The 13,519-nt window shown below is 41.0% G+C and overlaps 1 protein-coding gene across 1 annotated transcript; it reads right to left on the bottom strand.

Moving 5' to 3' along the window:
• Nucleotides 1-11,524: 11,524 nt before the first annotated feature.
• On the bottom strand, nucleotides 11,525-13,088 carry LOC307191103 (olfactory receptor 56A1-like). The gene is given in 4 exon segments (XM_079930826.1): nucleotides 11,525-12,011; nucleotides 12,013-12,062; nucleotides 12,066-12,296; nucleotides 12,300-13,088. Coding segments are annotated over 4 exon segments (957 nt in total). The 5' UTR covers nucleotides 12,591-13,088; the 3' UTR covers nucleotides 11,525-11,626.
• Between the last annotated feature and the right edge of the window lie 431 nt (nucleotides 13,089-13,519).

Below are 13,519 nucleotides of genomic sequence, written 5' to 3'. Positions count from 1 at the left end.
CGTTAGGGTGAGCTTCAGGGCAGAATGAAATAGAATGACTGCTGACATAATATAAAGTCATTCTCATTTGAGTATGGAAGCTAGATAGGATATTGATTGATTTCTTTGGGTATTCTAGGAGCTACAAAAACATGAAGTTGGCTTCTAATTGGAAATGGGACCCTGGCTGAAATTTAAGGTAGAATGAGCAAGGAATATACAAAGAATAGGGCTAAAGTAATAGTAATGTAAACTAAGAGAGGAAGTGAAACGAAAAAAATGATACTTTGTGTAAATTTATAAAGAAAAATGACCGAATGATCAGTTTCTAAATAGAAATTACAACATTGACACAAACAAGATTTAGAAAAAAACTAAACAGATCAAAATATGAAGGAAGATGACAAAATAAGTCATTGCAGATTTTCTTCCAAGTAAGATGGTAGACTATGATAACTTTTCATATGTTTCTTATACTATATTAACTGTTTTGCAATACTAAAACATTTGCAAAGCTTTCAAAATTATTTAGAAAATTAACATTATCCTGATGACAAAATCAGAAAATAGAGAAAATACAGATTCTCTAAATCATTGCAAATGGCAACACAATTATGAGAAGCTTGACTCAAAGTGGGTATACACAGGGATAGATGCTACCAATTTGTTATAGGGATTTGTAAAGGATGTAGGGACACCAGCTGTTATTCCTCACAATAACTAGCACAATTTTGGCACATGAAGGGGCTCAGTAAACATTCCTTTACTGATGGTATTGAAGTGCCTAAGTGTAGAGTTGACAGATAGTGTCTACAGTGGATTTCTAGTTCCATAGAAGTCAAGCCCTAACTCTAAGCAGACAAGCTACATACTGAAGGGCGGCTCCCTGCCCTGGTTCTAAGGAGAGAGGCTAAAGAGGACCACACGTTCTCACAGCATTGTCAAGCCCAGTACAGGTGCTTCAAGGAACTGGACACAATAGGCCTAAGACAGGCTTTGGGGTGAGTCTACATACAGATAAAGGAGACAGGGTGGGGGTGGGGGGCAGGATTACTCAAAGAGCCAGATCTTAAAAGGCAGATTCAACTCTGCCATGAAGTTCCAACAGCATTAAAAAACGTCCTAGGGCTTCCCTGCTGGCGCAGTGGTTGAGAGTCCGCCTGCCAGTGCAGGGGACATGGGTTCGTGCCCCGGTCCGGGAAGATCCACGTGCCGCGGAGCGGCTGGGCCCGTGAGCCATGGCTGCTGAGCCTGCGCGTCCGGAGCCTGTGCTCCGCAACGGGAGAGGCCACAACAGTGAGAGGCCCGCGTACCGCCAAAAAAAACCCAAAAACGTCCTATTAGCCCAGTCTTGGTTGGCTAGATTTAGTATTAATTAATGCATTTGAAATTAGTAGACTGTAGATGTTTTGTCAATTTAACTGAGAAAATCTGTTAAGAGTCACTTTGCTATTATAGTCTATGGTCCAACTGTACTGGAAGAAGGTGTATTAAGAACAAGAGAAGGGGAGGGTGGGACCTACCACCTCACTCCCTGGTTTGCAGGTTTGTTGAATTTGCATGAGAAATTTGCATGAGCAACACAGATTCTTTTGAGAAAAAAGATCTGAAACCATTGAACAGTATTCAGGAACAGAGCAAATTTAAATCAAGACCCAGTAGCAAGAGAGAGCAACAGGTTACCTGGGAATTAAATATCTAGAGGAAAAAGAAATCTATCCTGGTGACCAATGCTCAAAACAAAGACCTAAATATTGTTGAGGAAATAAAACTGTGTATTCCACATATCATAAAGTAGAGTTTGGGAGCCTCTTGGTACATAGTCATGTGATATGCTTCAGATATATTCTAAGCATATGGGTGTTAATGATGGGAGCTGTGACCTCAGAGGCCTAGTGTGGGACATCAAGACTGGCAGTCAGGGAGTCTAAACAGCAGGGCATTACTGCCAGGAGTAAATAAATGCTTCATTGTTGGCAACTCAACAGTGCCTCCTCGTGGCTATTAACCAGAATAGCAATACTGAAGTGATTCCAGTTAACTTCTGCTTGGTGTCTGAAAGGAAACTGACAACTTTGAAATCAGAAAACTCCTGGGATCTCCAATGCTAGCAGAGGGTCAGGGGATAGCTTAAAAAAGAAAATAGTGTACTTCATGATCATAAGGCACGTGGGGATTTTAATGATTAATTTTAAAAATAAAAGATATATAACAGTTTATACTCTGATTTTCTTTTCTCCATTGACATTGAAGAGTCAATATCAAATCCATGACATGAGTCAAGTATTCATAAGGATAGAGTATATCTCAGTATTTTTTTTAATCTCAGTATTTTATAACATATTACATTAGCAATGTTTGACTAAGGACAAATTATATATAATAGTAACATTTATTCATTTTTCAACCAAAAATTAGTTATCGAGTGCTTTATGTGTGATTAGCACAGTAGTGGTTAGCATAGGTAGTTACCAAGAAGTAAACTACTTTCAAAGAGATTATGTTCAAAATAGCCCATGAATTATCATTATTCCTAATCTTGCAGATTAGGCAATTGAGCAAAAAGATAAATTACTAATGATCATTTAATTAATAGTGACCAGAGTCAAGAGTGAGACATTAGGCACATTTGCTACATAAATCTATTTTTCCTATTACATTTTCGAGGAGTGAGCTGCATAGTTAGACTTCAACTGGATAGTTTTGTAGTTTTCTAAAGTTTTTCAGGCTCCAGATTGTAAATAACAAAGGCAGAGCCCTACGCAACCCAACATACATTGAATTAGTCAATGCAAGTAAAGTTAGTTTCTACCACAAAGATATCACAGTAACAATGTAATAGAAGTTTACTTCTCATCCACATACCATTCCAATGAATGTGGGCTTTGTTTCACATCAGCATTTAGAGACCCATGTTTCTTTCATTAGTTGGCTCCTTCATGTTCTTGTCCCTTACAGACTGCCACTGGTTCTTCTGAATCTGTCAGGCAAGTGAAGGGAGAGAATGTGCAAGATTTTGTAGGAGGTTGTAGGGACTCAATCTGGGAGAGATTTACATCATTTTCTCTGTCATTCCATTGGCCAGAAACTTCACATAAATCTAGCTGGAGACACCAGGTGACTAAATATTTATTTCTCCAGAGAAATTATATGAGAGACCCTCACATGTAAAACATACGTAACCTCTTCCCAAATGAGGCTAAGCGAACTCTCATCTAGCCACTATATGCAGCATAGAGTCCAAGATCTCCAGGAGTGTGTGGTCATTTCCATCAGGTCCTGATGTGGTTTCTCTTGGACCAGTCATTTCCTCCTACTACCACACGTTTAATGGTGGAGCAGAAACTGAATACCAGTCAAAAAGATTCCCAGTTGAAGTGAAACATGGAATACATTTAACAAGAACTTGTCAGTGGTAATTCTGGAATACTTTGGGGGCAATACTTTGCAATACTTTGCAATACTTTTATCTCCTGACAGTAGAATAAGTTCCCTGACTAGGTCCTGGATATGACTCTGGGAGAATCTCTCCTGGCCATTGTTTTCTATGTCCCTTTTTCTGCATATGTGGAATTGTACCTTCTTCAATGTCCCCCATTGCCTTATATGAAGCAGACATTGGAGAATGTGACTTCTTTTGCAGATACTACATATGGAGACTGCTTCATGTCTGTAAAATATTAAAAATTGTTTTAATTTTTAATCAAAAGCATTTTTAAAAGCCTAGCTCATGTTTCTTTGGCAATGAACCCTCTCGAAACTTAACAAAGATTTTCTTAGGTAAAATTTATTTTTTTTTCCTTTTTTTAATGTCTTTTTGCTTTCCCCATGCCACTGCTTTTCTACATAATTGTGTCTACCTAAGGCTATCAGACTTTAGTAGGACAGCTATCCACATAACGTAGTCTCTTCTCAGGGATGCTTTCTGTGAGTCTGTTACTTAAAGGCATTCTAAATCTTTCTCTTAACCTTTGACTTCCCAAGTACTAGGAAAATTCTTCAAGGCTTTATATTTATGGCCTTTATGTATTATGATTCATTTCTGCTTGAAAACCAGCTAACTTTCTGCTAACCTCATTTATTTCTCATAATAACTTGTCAAGTGAAATCAACAATCTCAAACACACATAACTATTTTGAATTCTTTCAACCTTTTCCCTAGAATTGCCATTTAGTAGACAGGTCAACTTGTTAGGTGATCTTTCTAGCACTGGATGTCAATTTTCTCATTGTCTGCAGCCTTAGTTAGAATAACCTTCCAGCTATCAAAAAATCAATTCCAATTTGTCAGTGTTTTAACACAAAACAATTTTATATTTTTTAATAACATCCAGTCCAATGCAATGTGGAAGGGGAAAGCTCTCTTCCTTGCAGTCACTCAGTGTCCTAGCCTCCTCCACTGTGTGGTTCCACCATTTTCCATGGGTTCGTGTCTTCCAGTGGATTATCTGCAACTAAGCAGAGGAGGCGGATAGAGTGCAGAGGGCATCAAGGAGGTGGTAAAAGCCATTCCTGGAAGAGCTGCATGCCATTCCCTTGGACAGGCTTAGTCTTATAGCCTCACACAATTGTAGATATGTCTGAAAATGTAAATTTATTTGTGTTTACGAGGAAAAAGAATTCTGTTTGGAAAAATTAGCCTCGACTCTATCATATATATACATTGATTGCCAAGCTACAATCCAACTTGTGGAGTGAGAATGGTGAGAAGTGGTAGGAGAACCTCTGGAGGTTTCTGTGGTTCTCCTGGTCTCTCTGAGACACTGTCTGCCCTAGAGACTGATCTACATCTTGTTTGCCTCTTACAGATGTTTTATTAAATAATTCACCATCTTTTATTTTAGACTCATAAGAGAGAGAGGCAAAGGGACACTTTTAGATCACTTCCATGTTTTCCAGTGATTCCCCATCACCTGTGGTAGGAAGGAAGAGAAGGCACTGGGTGGAACGTCAGTAAGCTGCATCTCAGGGATAGAAGTTCAATGGATGGAATGCAGGGATTTGAATCCTTCCCCAGACCCAGTCCCCTGCCCAGGACCATCTAAATGTATTCCTGAGACCTGTCTTGCCATTCTGCCATGGTGACATCAGGAGTCCCGTATATGATTCAAACAAGCAATGATTTTCTACTCAGCCTTTGAGTTTATGCAGTTTGTTGTCTGTCAGGAGGCACTGTTGTTGGGACATAATTGGGAAGGGAGACTAGAGGAGTCAATATTCTAGGGACAAACAGACCTTGGTGAATTTCCTCAACAAAGTCACTGAATCTATTACATTTACTTGGATGTTTATAATAGAATTAAGAACTGTGTCCTGCTTGAGAAATAGGCTGAGCCTTTTCTTAGACACATACTTGGGAAAAAGTAAATATTCATTTGTCTGTAGATTGAGCCCAAGGAGGGTATTTATGGGTCCATGGGTCTTGCTTCCTCACGGCTGAGGTGAGAGCAGTCTCCTTGACTTCCCAGATACACTACTGACTTAAAAGGAGTCTGAGAAGTTCTGTACTACATTTATCCAGCCAACTAGTATCAGCAAGAAGATATTTCTGAGATTTTTTTTCCTGTTGTGGGAAAATACTACCTTGCTTAGTATCATCACTTCACTTTCCTTTTGCAGCAAAGTCTTTTTTTCCTAGCCAAATGGATTGCTTAGTTCACCAAATAATAAACATGCTATAATGATCATTATGCCTCATTCTTCCTACTCTCCACTGAGTGACAGATTGATCAATATGCCATATACTCTTGGGAAAGAGCCTCCAGACACTCACTTTCAGTGTAAAGAGGCTTGGATTTTAAGTGTGGAAGCCAGGTTTAGTATCCTGGCTGGGCTATTGCCAGCTGTATGAATTGAGCAGTTAAACTCCCCATATTTCAGTTTCATTGTCTAAAACACTGATAAAAGTAATTATTTCACTGACTTTTTAATTTAATTATGTACATACATAAAAACATTAATTTTTTTTTCTTTTGCGGTACGCAAAATATGTAATGGGAGAAAGAGGATGATTGGTCCAAGAGGAACCACATCAGGATGGAGATGACCACACACTCCTGTAGATCTTGGACTCTGTGCTGCATACAGTGACTAGATGAGAGTTTGGGTAGTCTCACTTGGGAAGAGGTTATGAACGTTTTACATGTGAGAGTCTCTCTTTTGTCATTTCTCTTAAGAAATAAATATTTAGTCACCTGGCCTCTCCTCTAGGCAGCTAGATTTATGTGAGGATTCTGGTCAATGGAATGATAGAGAAAATGATGTAAATCTCTCCCAGATTGGCCCCTGAAACATCCCACAAGATCCTGCACTTTCTCTCCCTTCGCTGTGTGACAGTCAGATTCAAAAGGACCTGTGGAGGTCTCAAAGGCTAATGTGGAATACCCACATATGATAGAAGCATAGGTCCCTAAATGTTGACATGAAGCAAAGCCCGCATGCACTGAAATCTGGATGTGGATGAGAAGTAAACTTATACTATCCTAAGTTCCTGTGATACCTTTATTGTAGTAACTAACTTTACGTGTATTTACTAATTCAATACATGACGGGTTTTGATGTCCACTATCTATATCTATAATCTGGAACATGAAAAACTTCAGAAAACTACAAATCTATCTAATTGAAGTCAAAAAGTGTAGCTCAATCCCTAGACAATAGGAAAAGTAGATTTAGTAGCAAATATGCCTAATTTATCTCTCTTCATCCTTGTCCCTGTTAGTTGAATGACCATTAGAATTTTATCTTTTTACTCAGTTGCCTAGCCTGCAAAATTGGGAATAATGATAATTCATGGGCTATTTTGACCATAATCTCTCTGAAAGTAGTTTACCTCTTGGTAACATCTATGCTAATCACTACTGTGCTCATCACACATGAAGCACTCAATAACTAAATTTTGGATGCGCAGATGAAGAAATAAATAAATGTTGTTATTACATACAGTCCTTAGCAAAATACTACTAATATAACATCTTATTAAATATAATAATACAATATACCCTTGTGAATACCTGATTCATGCTATTGATTTGACATTGTTTTTAAATGTCACTGAAAAAAAGGAAACCAGAAGAAAAAAGAAAAAAGGAAACCAGAGAATAAATTATATCCCTTTTATTTTTAAAATTAATCATTCAGCTCCCCACGTGCTTATGAGCAGGAAGTACAGTATTTTCTTCTTGAAGCTACTCACTACCACTCCCCCTGAGTGTTGGAACTCCAGTTTTTCAGAGTTGTCAGTCCCCTTTCAGAAACAAGCAGAGGTTGAGAACTAAAGTATTGCTATCCCTACTTATAGCCACAGGGCAGCAATACTGACATGTCAGCAACAAAGCGTTTCTCTACGCCTTGCAGTAACGCCATCCTGTTTAGACTCCCTGGCTGCACAGCCTTGAGGTTCCACAGTCTGCCTCTGAGGTCACAGCTCTCATCCTTCACACCCGTATGCTTAGAATATATCCCAAAGCACAGTAGAGTATCAGATGACTATGTACTAAGAGGTCCCCAAACTCCACTGTGGAAAACGTAGTTTTGTTCTCTCAGCAATACTTCGGTCTTTGTTATGGGCATTGGTCACCAGCATAGACTCCCTTTTTCCTCCAGATAATTTAATTCCAGGGAACTTGTTGCTCTCTCTTGCCACTGCATCTTTATTTAAATCTGCTCTGATCCTGAATAGCAGTGTTCAGTGGTTTCAGATCTTCTTTCTCAGAAGGCTCTGTGTTCCTCATGCAAATGTGACTAACCTGCAAACCCGGGGAGTAAAGTAAGTGGCCTTAGTAGGTCACTTCTCCCCCCTTCTCGTGTTCTTAGTGCACCCCTTCCAGGACAGTTGGATGATAGTCAGCCTATTGTAGCACCGTGATTCTTCATAGATCTCAGTTAAACTGAGAAAATATCTGTATCCCACCATTTTATTTATTTTATTTTTTCTTTCAGTTTTATTGAGATATAATTGACCTACAGCACTTATAAGTTTAAGTTATACATATGTTGTGAAATGACTACCACAAGAGTTTCGTTAATATCCAACATCTCATATAGGTACCAAAAAGAAGAAAAAGAAAAATGCTTTTTTCCTGTGATGAGAACTTTTAGGGTCTACTCTCTTAGCAACTTTCAAATATACCTTAACTAGAGTCATCATGCTGGACATTGCATCTTTGATACTTATTTATAACTGGAAGTTTGTACATTTATACCCCACCAACTTAAAATGCCTTCAGTTTATGCTAATTCATTCTATCCACTCAAGACAGTGTTCAGAGATCTCTACTAAGCACGTTTTTTAATGCTATGGGAACTTCACAGCAGAGTTGTGTCTGCCATTCAAGACTGGGCTCTTTGACTATCCTGTTCCTCCATCCCCTTTTTCTACATGTAGATTCACCCCAAAGCCTACCTTAGGACCACTGTGTCCCATTCCTTGAACCACCTGCACTGGGCTTGACAATTCTGTGAGAAACTGTGGTCCTCTTAACTTCTCTCCTTAGAACCAGAGCAGAGAGCCACCCTTATGTACATGGCATATCTGTTTGTGCCCTGCTTCTATGAAACTAGAGATGCACTGTAGACACTGTCAACTCTTGACTTATCACTTCAGTCTCGTAAATAAGGGGATGTTCACTGAGCCCCTGGATGTGCAAAAATTGTGCTAGTTACTGTGAGGAATGACAACTGGTGTGTTGGTCCCTACATCCTTACAAATCCCTATAACAAGTTGGTAGTATCTATCCCCGTGTGCTCCCAGTTTGAGTCAAGTTTCTCATAATTATGTCAGCTGTTTGCATTGATCTAGAGAAGCCTAGCTGAGGAATTAAGACCCGAATTTTGTCCAACTAACAGACTCTTATTTGAGTTCTTTCTGGGTTTGCAGCTGGGAAAGCATAACAAAGGTAGGGAAAGCACTCCTACAGACCAACAGAGTAGACCAGATGTTTGAAAATATTCCTTGACAATATGTACCATATTCCTATGAATTATATTCTTTCTGTTAGATCTTTTTTTAAAACTCATTTTTATAACCATCCACAGAAGGCTCTTATGAAAATTAAATGTTATCATGCACAAACACTGGTATATTGCAAGTGTTCAAAATATTTGAGCTTTTAATTTCATGATTATTACTATAATTATTATCAATATATAAGGACATTGAGATTATTAGTATCATTAGGCAAGTGGTATTGAAGTTGGCCCTTCTGTCCTCTGAGGGACAGTAGGAGATGGTGGTGCATAAAATTCTTCCGGCAACCATGAGATGGAGAGAATTCCTATTAAAGAATTTCTTTTTAAAAAAATGATAAATACTGAATCATACCTGTGGCTCTGCCTTGAGTAAATAAGAAGCATGTCTGAGGGCATTAAGAGCCCCTTCTTGTAGGGAAATGGATGTCATTTTTCTTTCCCACTGTTATTGAGTGTGGCTTTAGAAGAATCTGCCCCTGGAACCCACATCAGCATTGAGTTGCAGTTACTTTAATCCCCACAGGGTGGGGCAGTTGATCTCCATTCCTGCTGCCGGCTTAATGCCAAATTCTTTCCTAACTATGAAAGCTGCCCCTAGAGCATTATGTCACGTGTCTTTTTTTGTCTGCACCAGAGGACTTGATTCTGTCTCTGTCTCACTGGGAGGCATGCTGTACTGCAGAGTTCTGCTATAGCTGTCCTTCATGTGGTACTAAGTTTTCAGACTCGAGCAATCGGAGCTGTGCCAATAATTAACTCTTGCCTCTCAGCCAAACATCTTGTGACGCTGGGACTTAGACTATAGGGCCCTTGGTCAGCCGGCTCCCTCTTAGTTTCCACCTACAGAGAGCAACAGAGAAAGACTGAAGGGTTGAAGCAGAGGAGGGGATATTTGGTCCCTCCTGTCTCTTCCTCTCGTCGGTTTCCCTCAGCAATGACTCTTCCTCCTGGCAGTGGAATTGGTTGTAGCCTCCAGGATTGGTTGGTTGGTTGGTTGGTTGGTTGGGTTTTGGATTTTGTTTGGGTTTGAGTTTGGGTTTTGTTTGGGCTTTAGAACTTCCAGGATCAAATCAGCCTCACTGAACTCCCTAAGAGATACCACCAGCAGGATAGAGTCCTACCTCAGAGGTCTCAGTCCAGGCTGTAAGGGCACATCCTCGGAGGTCCTGTGACACTAGTAGCATTCAGAGGCAGCACCCGTCCTCAGAGTTGTGAGAGTAGTTCAACGAGCCCACCACCAACCTGTTGTCTCCTAATGACCAAATGCTTCCCAAGTATAAGGTTCTTTTTTTTTAATGACCAGTGTTTTTTGTTTTTTGTTTTTGGCCACACCACGCAGCATATGGGATCTTAGTTCCCCGACCAGGGATCAAATCTGTGACCCTGCAGTGGAAGTGTGGAGTCCTAACCACTGGACCACCAAGGAATTCCAAGTATAAGGTTCTTCCTGCAGGTACTATCTCTGTGTTACCTCAGCATCCCCCTCCATTTTTTTTTTTTGGTTGTTTTTTTTTTTTGGTTTTCAAGTCTGCAATACTTATTTAATCAAGTGCTTACCTTAAATTCTCTAAAAATAGCCAGTGGTGGGGCTTCCCTGGTGGCACAGTGGTTGAGAGTCCGCCTGCCGATGCAGAGGACACAGGTTAGTGCCCCGGTCCGGGAAGATCCCACATGCCGCGGAGTGGCTAGGCCGGTGAGCCATGGCCGCTGAGCCTGCGCGTCCGGAGCCTGTGCTCTGCAAAAGGGAGAGGCCACAACAGTGAGAGGCCCGCGTACCGCAAAATAAATAAATAAATAAAAAATAAATAAATTTAAAAAAATTAAAATAGCCAGTGGGATTTATTTTCTCCTGACTGGACCCACTGTTACCCAGAAACCTGACACTGCTGTGTCTTCCCACCTTCAACTAGAGCTCTTGGGAAGAGTCAACAAGTAAGACTTGACTTTCAGTTCACTGCATGTGCAGCTTAAACACGTGGAGAAGTGGTCAACACACTGACCTGATTTCCCAATTTTTACCCCATTGGTATCCCCCCTCCATACCCCTCTCTCAAACTGTATCCTCATTCTCTAGACTCCCTGAAGGTTGTGAGGCTGCGTAGGACATAGTAGGAGGCTGGCATTGCTTTATATTATTATGAGTGCTCTTTCCCTTTGGTCCTGCAGATGCTTTGTCAGATAGGACTCTGCCTTCTCTGAGAACCCCCTGGCTCTCAAAATAGTAGGTACAAGCAGGTAACACCTATGGACATCCAGAAGGACAAAACACAGGCAAAGGAGAGTAGGGTAGAGGCCTGGTCTCCAGCTTCAATTGCACAAGAAGGGGCATTTCTCTAGAAAGACACCAGGCTGTAGAGCCTAGATTTTAATCTCTGCTCTATCACTTCCCAGATATATGATCTCCAGCAGTTTGTTCTCTTAAAATTATATTTTTTCTGCTATGTAAAATAGAAGTAATAGTACCTACAAGAATGTTGTGAAGATTAATTTACTTCACTATAATTGCCCAGGCTCAAAGCAATTACTCAAGAAAAATGAGTTTCTTCCTCTTGCCTACCCCACCCTGAAATAGGGAAGAATAAAGGAAGAAACCTGGGTCAGGCTTTTCTCTAGCTCACATCTGGGCAAAATCACTGAGAAGGAAGGGGAGAGAGAATTAGAAATCTATTTTACATATTCACATCCCTCTCCGCAGCAATTTCTGAATTCCTTGTTTTATCTCTTTGGTTTGAACCCCATATACAATAGGGTTCAAGGCAAGGGATATGAAGTGGTGAAGAACATTGAGCAGAATCAGGGTGTCCACGGGGATGCTCTTTCTGGCCACATGTGTCAACACCACAACCAGCAGGACGGTGCTGAAGAAGAGGATGAGGATGGCGTGGGAGCCACACATGCTCAGAGCCTTGACTGCAGCCCCCTCAGCCTTGAACTTGAGCACAGCTCTTAGGATGAAGATGTAGGAGATGAAGATGAGGATGAAATCTGAGCCTAGTAAGGTCCAACCAGCTACAGATTGGTAGATTCTGTTCAGGGTGAAATTGTCACAGGAGAGCTGGACACAGGTTGGCACAGATGCAGTTCGCAATGACATTTTTCCCACAGTAGAGGAGCTAGGCAGGGAGAATGGGAATAGGTACAGTGAGGGCATTTCGTATGACAACGAAGACACTAACCTTGGCCACAAAGTGGTTAGTGATGATGGATGGGTATCTCAGTGGATGGCAGATGGCCACATAGCGGTCATAGGCCATGACCATGAGTGTGCAGGACTCCATGGCGAGGAAATTATTCATGATGAACATCTGGAGGAAACAGGCAGAGAAGCTGATGGATCTGAGGTCAAATCAGAAGATGGCCAGGACCTTGGGGATGGCAGTGAGGCAGAGCACCATGCCCAGGAGGGAGGGCAGGCTGAGCAGGTAGTACATGGGCTCGTGCAGAGAGGCCTCCAGCTGGATGGTGATCAGGAGGGTGGCACTGGCCCCCATGGCCAGAATGAAGAGGAGGCTGAGGGACAGGGACAGCCAGCGCTGCCAACTCTGGTAGCTGGGGAAGCAGATGAGGAGGAATTCAGAGACCGGAGCTGTGGAGTCGTTGCTGGGTGATGCCATCCAATGAATCTTCAGCTGAGAAGTCATTTCTTGACTATTTTCTTGGGCAGATACAAGAGGTAATTTTATCTAATTGACTTCAAGAATAACAATAGGTAGTAACCTTACAATATTAAAAATGTTCAACAAATTAATTCAGTATGGTACCAGTGTAAGAAAAGCAAAACAATAGCATAATGTAGAAGTTGCTTTCTCAATGAAAATTTTGACAAGCACAGGACCAACTTGTCAGCTAAGCAGAAGTTTAATAACATGAGAATATGAATGGCCATTAAACTTTTTTTTTTTTTTTTTTTTTTTTTTTTTGCAGTACACGGGCCTCTCACTGCTGTGGCCTCTCCCGTTGCAGAGCACAGGCTCTGGACGCGCAGGCTCAGTGGCCATGGCTCACGGGCCCAGCTGCTCCGCGGCATGTGGGATCTTCCCGGACCGGGGCACGAACCTGTGTCCCCTGAATCGGCAAGCGGACTCTCAACCACTGCGCCACCAGGGAAGCCCCAGGAAGCCCCACCACTAAGCTTTTTTAAAAGGGTATCATTAGTGATCTGAACATGACTAATTCATTGGACTGGTGGCAATAGAAACCAGAATGAAAGGAGTTGAAGATTTCTTAAGTGAGGAAGTGTAAATAGGGAGGGCTGACTATGTAGCTAAAAGGTTCGTTTCAAGCTTGTCATTAAAGAAAAGAGCAAGACAGAAATGAAACATACTGTAGCATACCTATTTGTCTGGGGAAAGATTATGAATTCAGAAGGAAAGTAAGATAAATGAAGTAGTTAGTTCATTGAGAATGCAACTTCTGCTATTATTATAGTTTCTTTGTAGCCCTTTACACATAGATTTTGTACCCTTCTGTCTCCCTCCACCCGACTCAAATATCTGAGGTCAAATAACATGCACTTTTCATTTATACACACCAACATTCTCTAACACCTCATAGATACTTAACAAAAGCC

Source organism: Stenella coeruleoalba (assembly GCF_951394435.1).
Source record: "Stenella coeruleoalba genome assembly, chromosome: 8".
Taxonomy (NCBI): Eukaryota; Metazoa; Chordata; class Mammalia; order Artiodactyla; family Delphinidae; genus Stenella; species Stenella coeruleoalba.
Note: the sequence above shows the minus strand (reverse complement) of the source record. Positions and strands in the feature narration are given on the sequence as shown.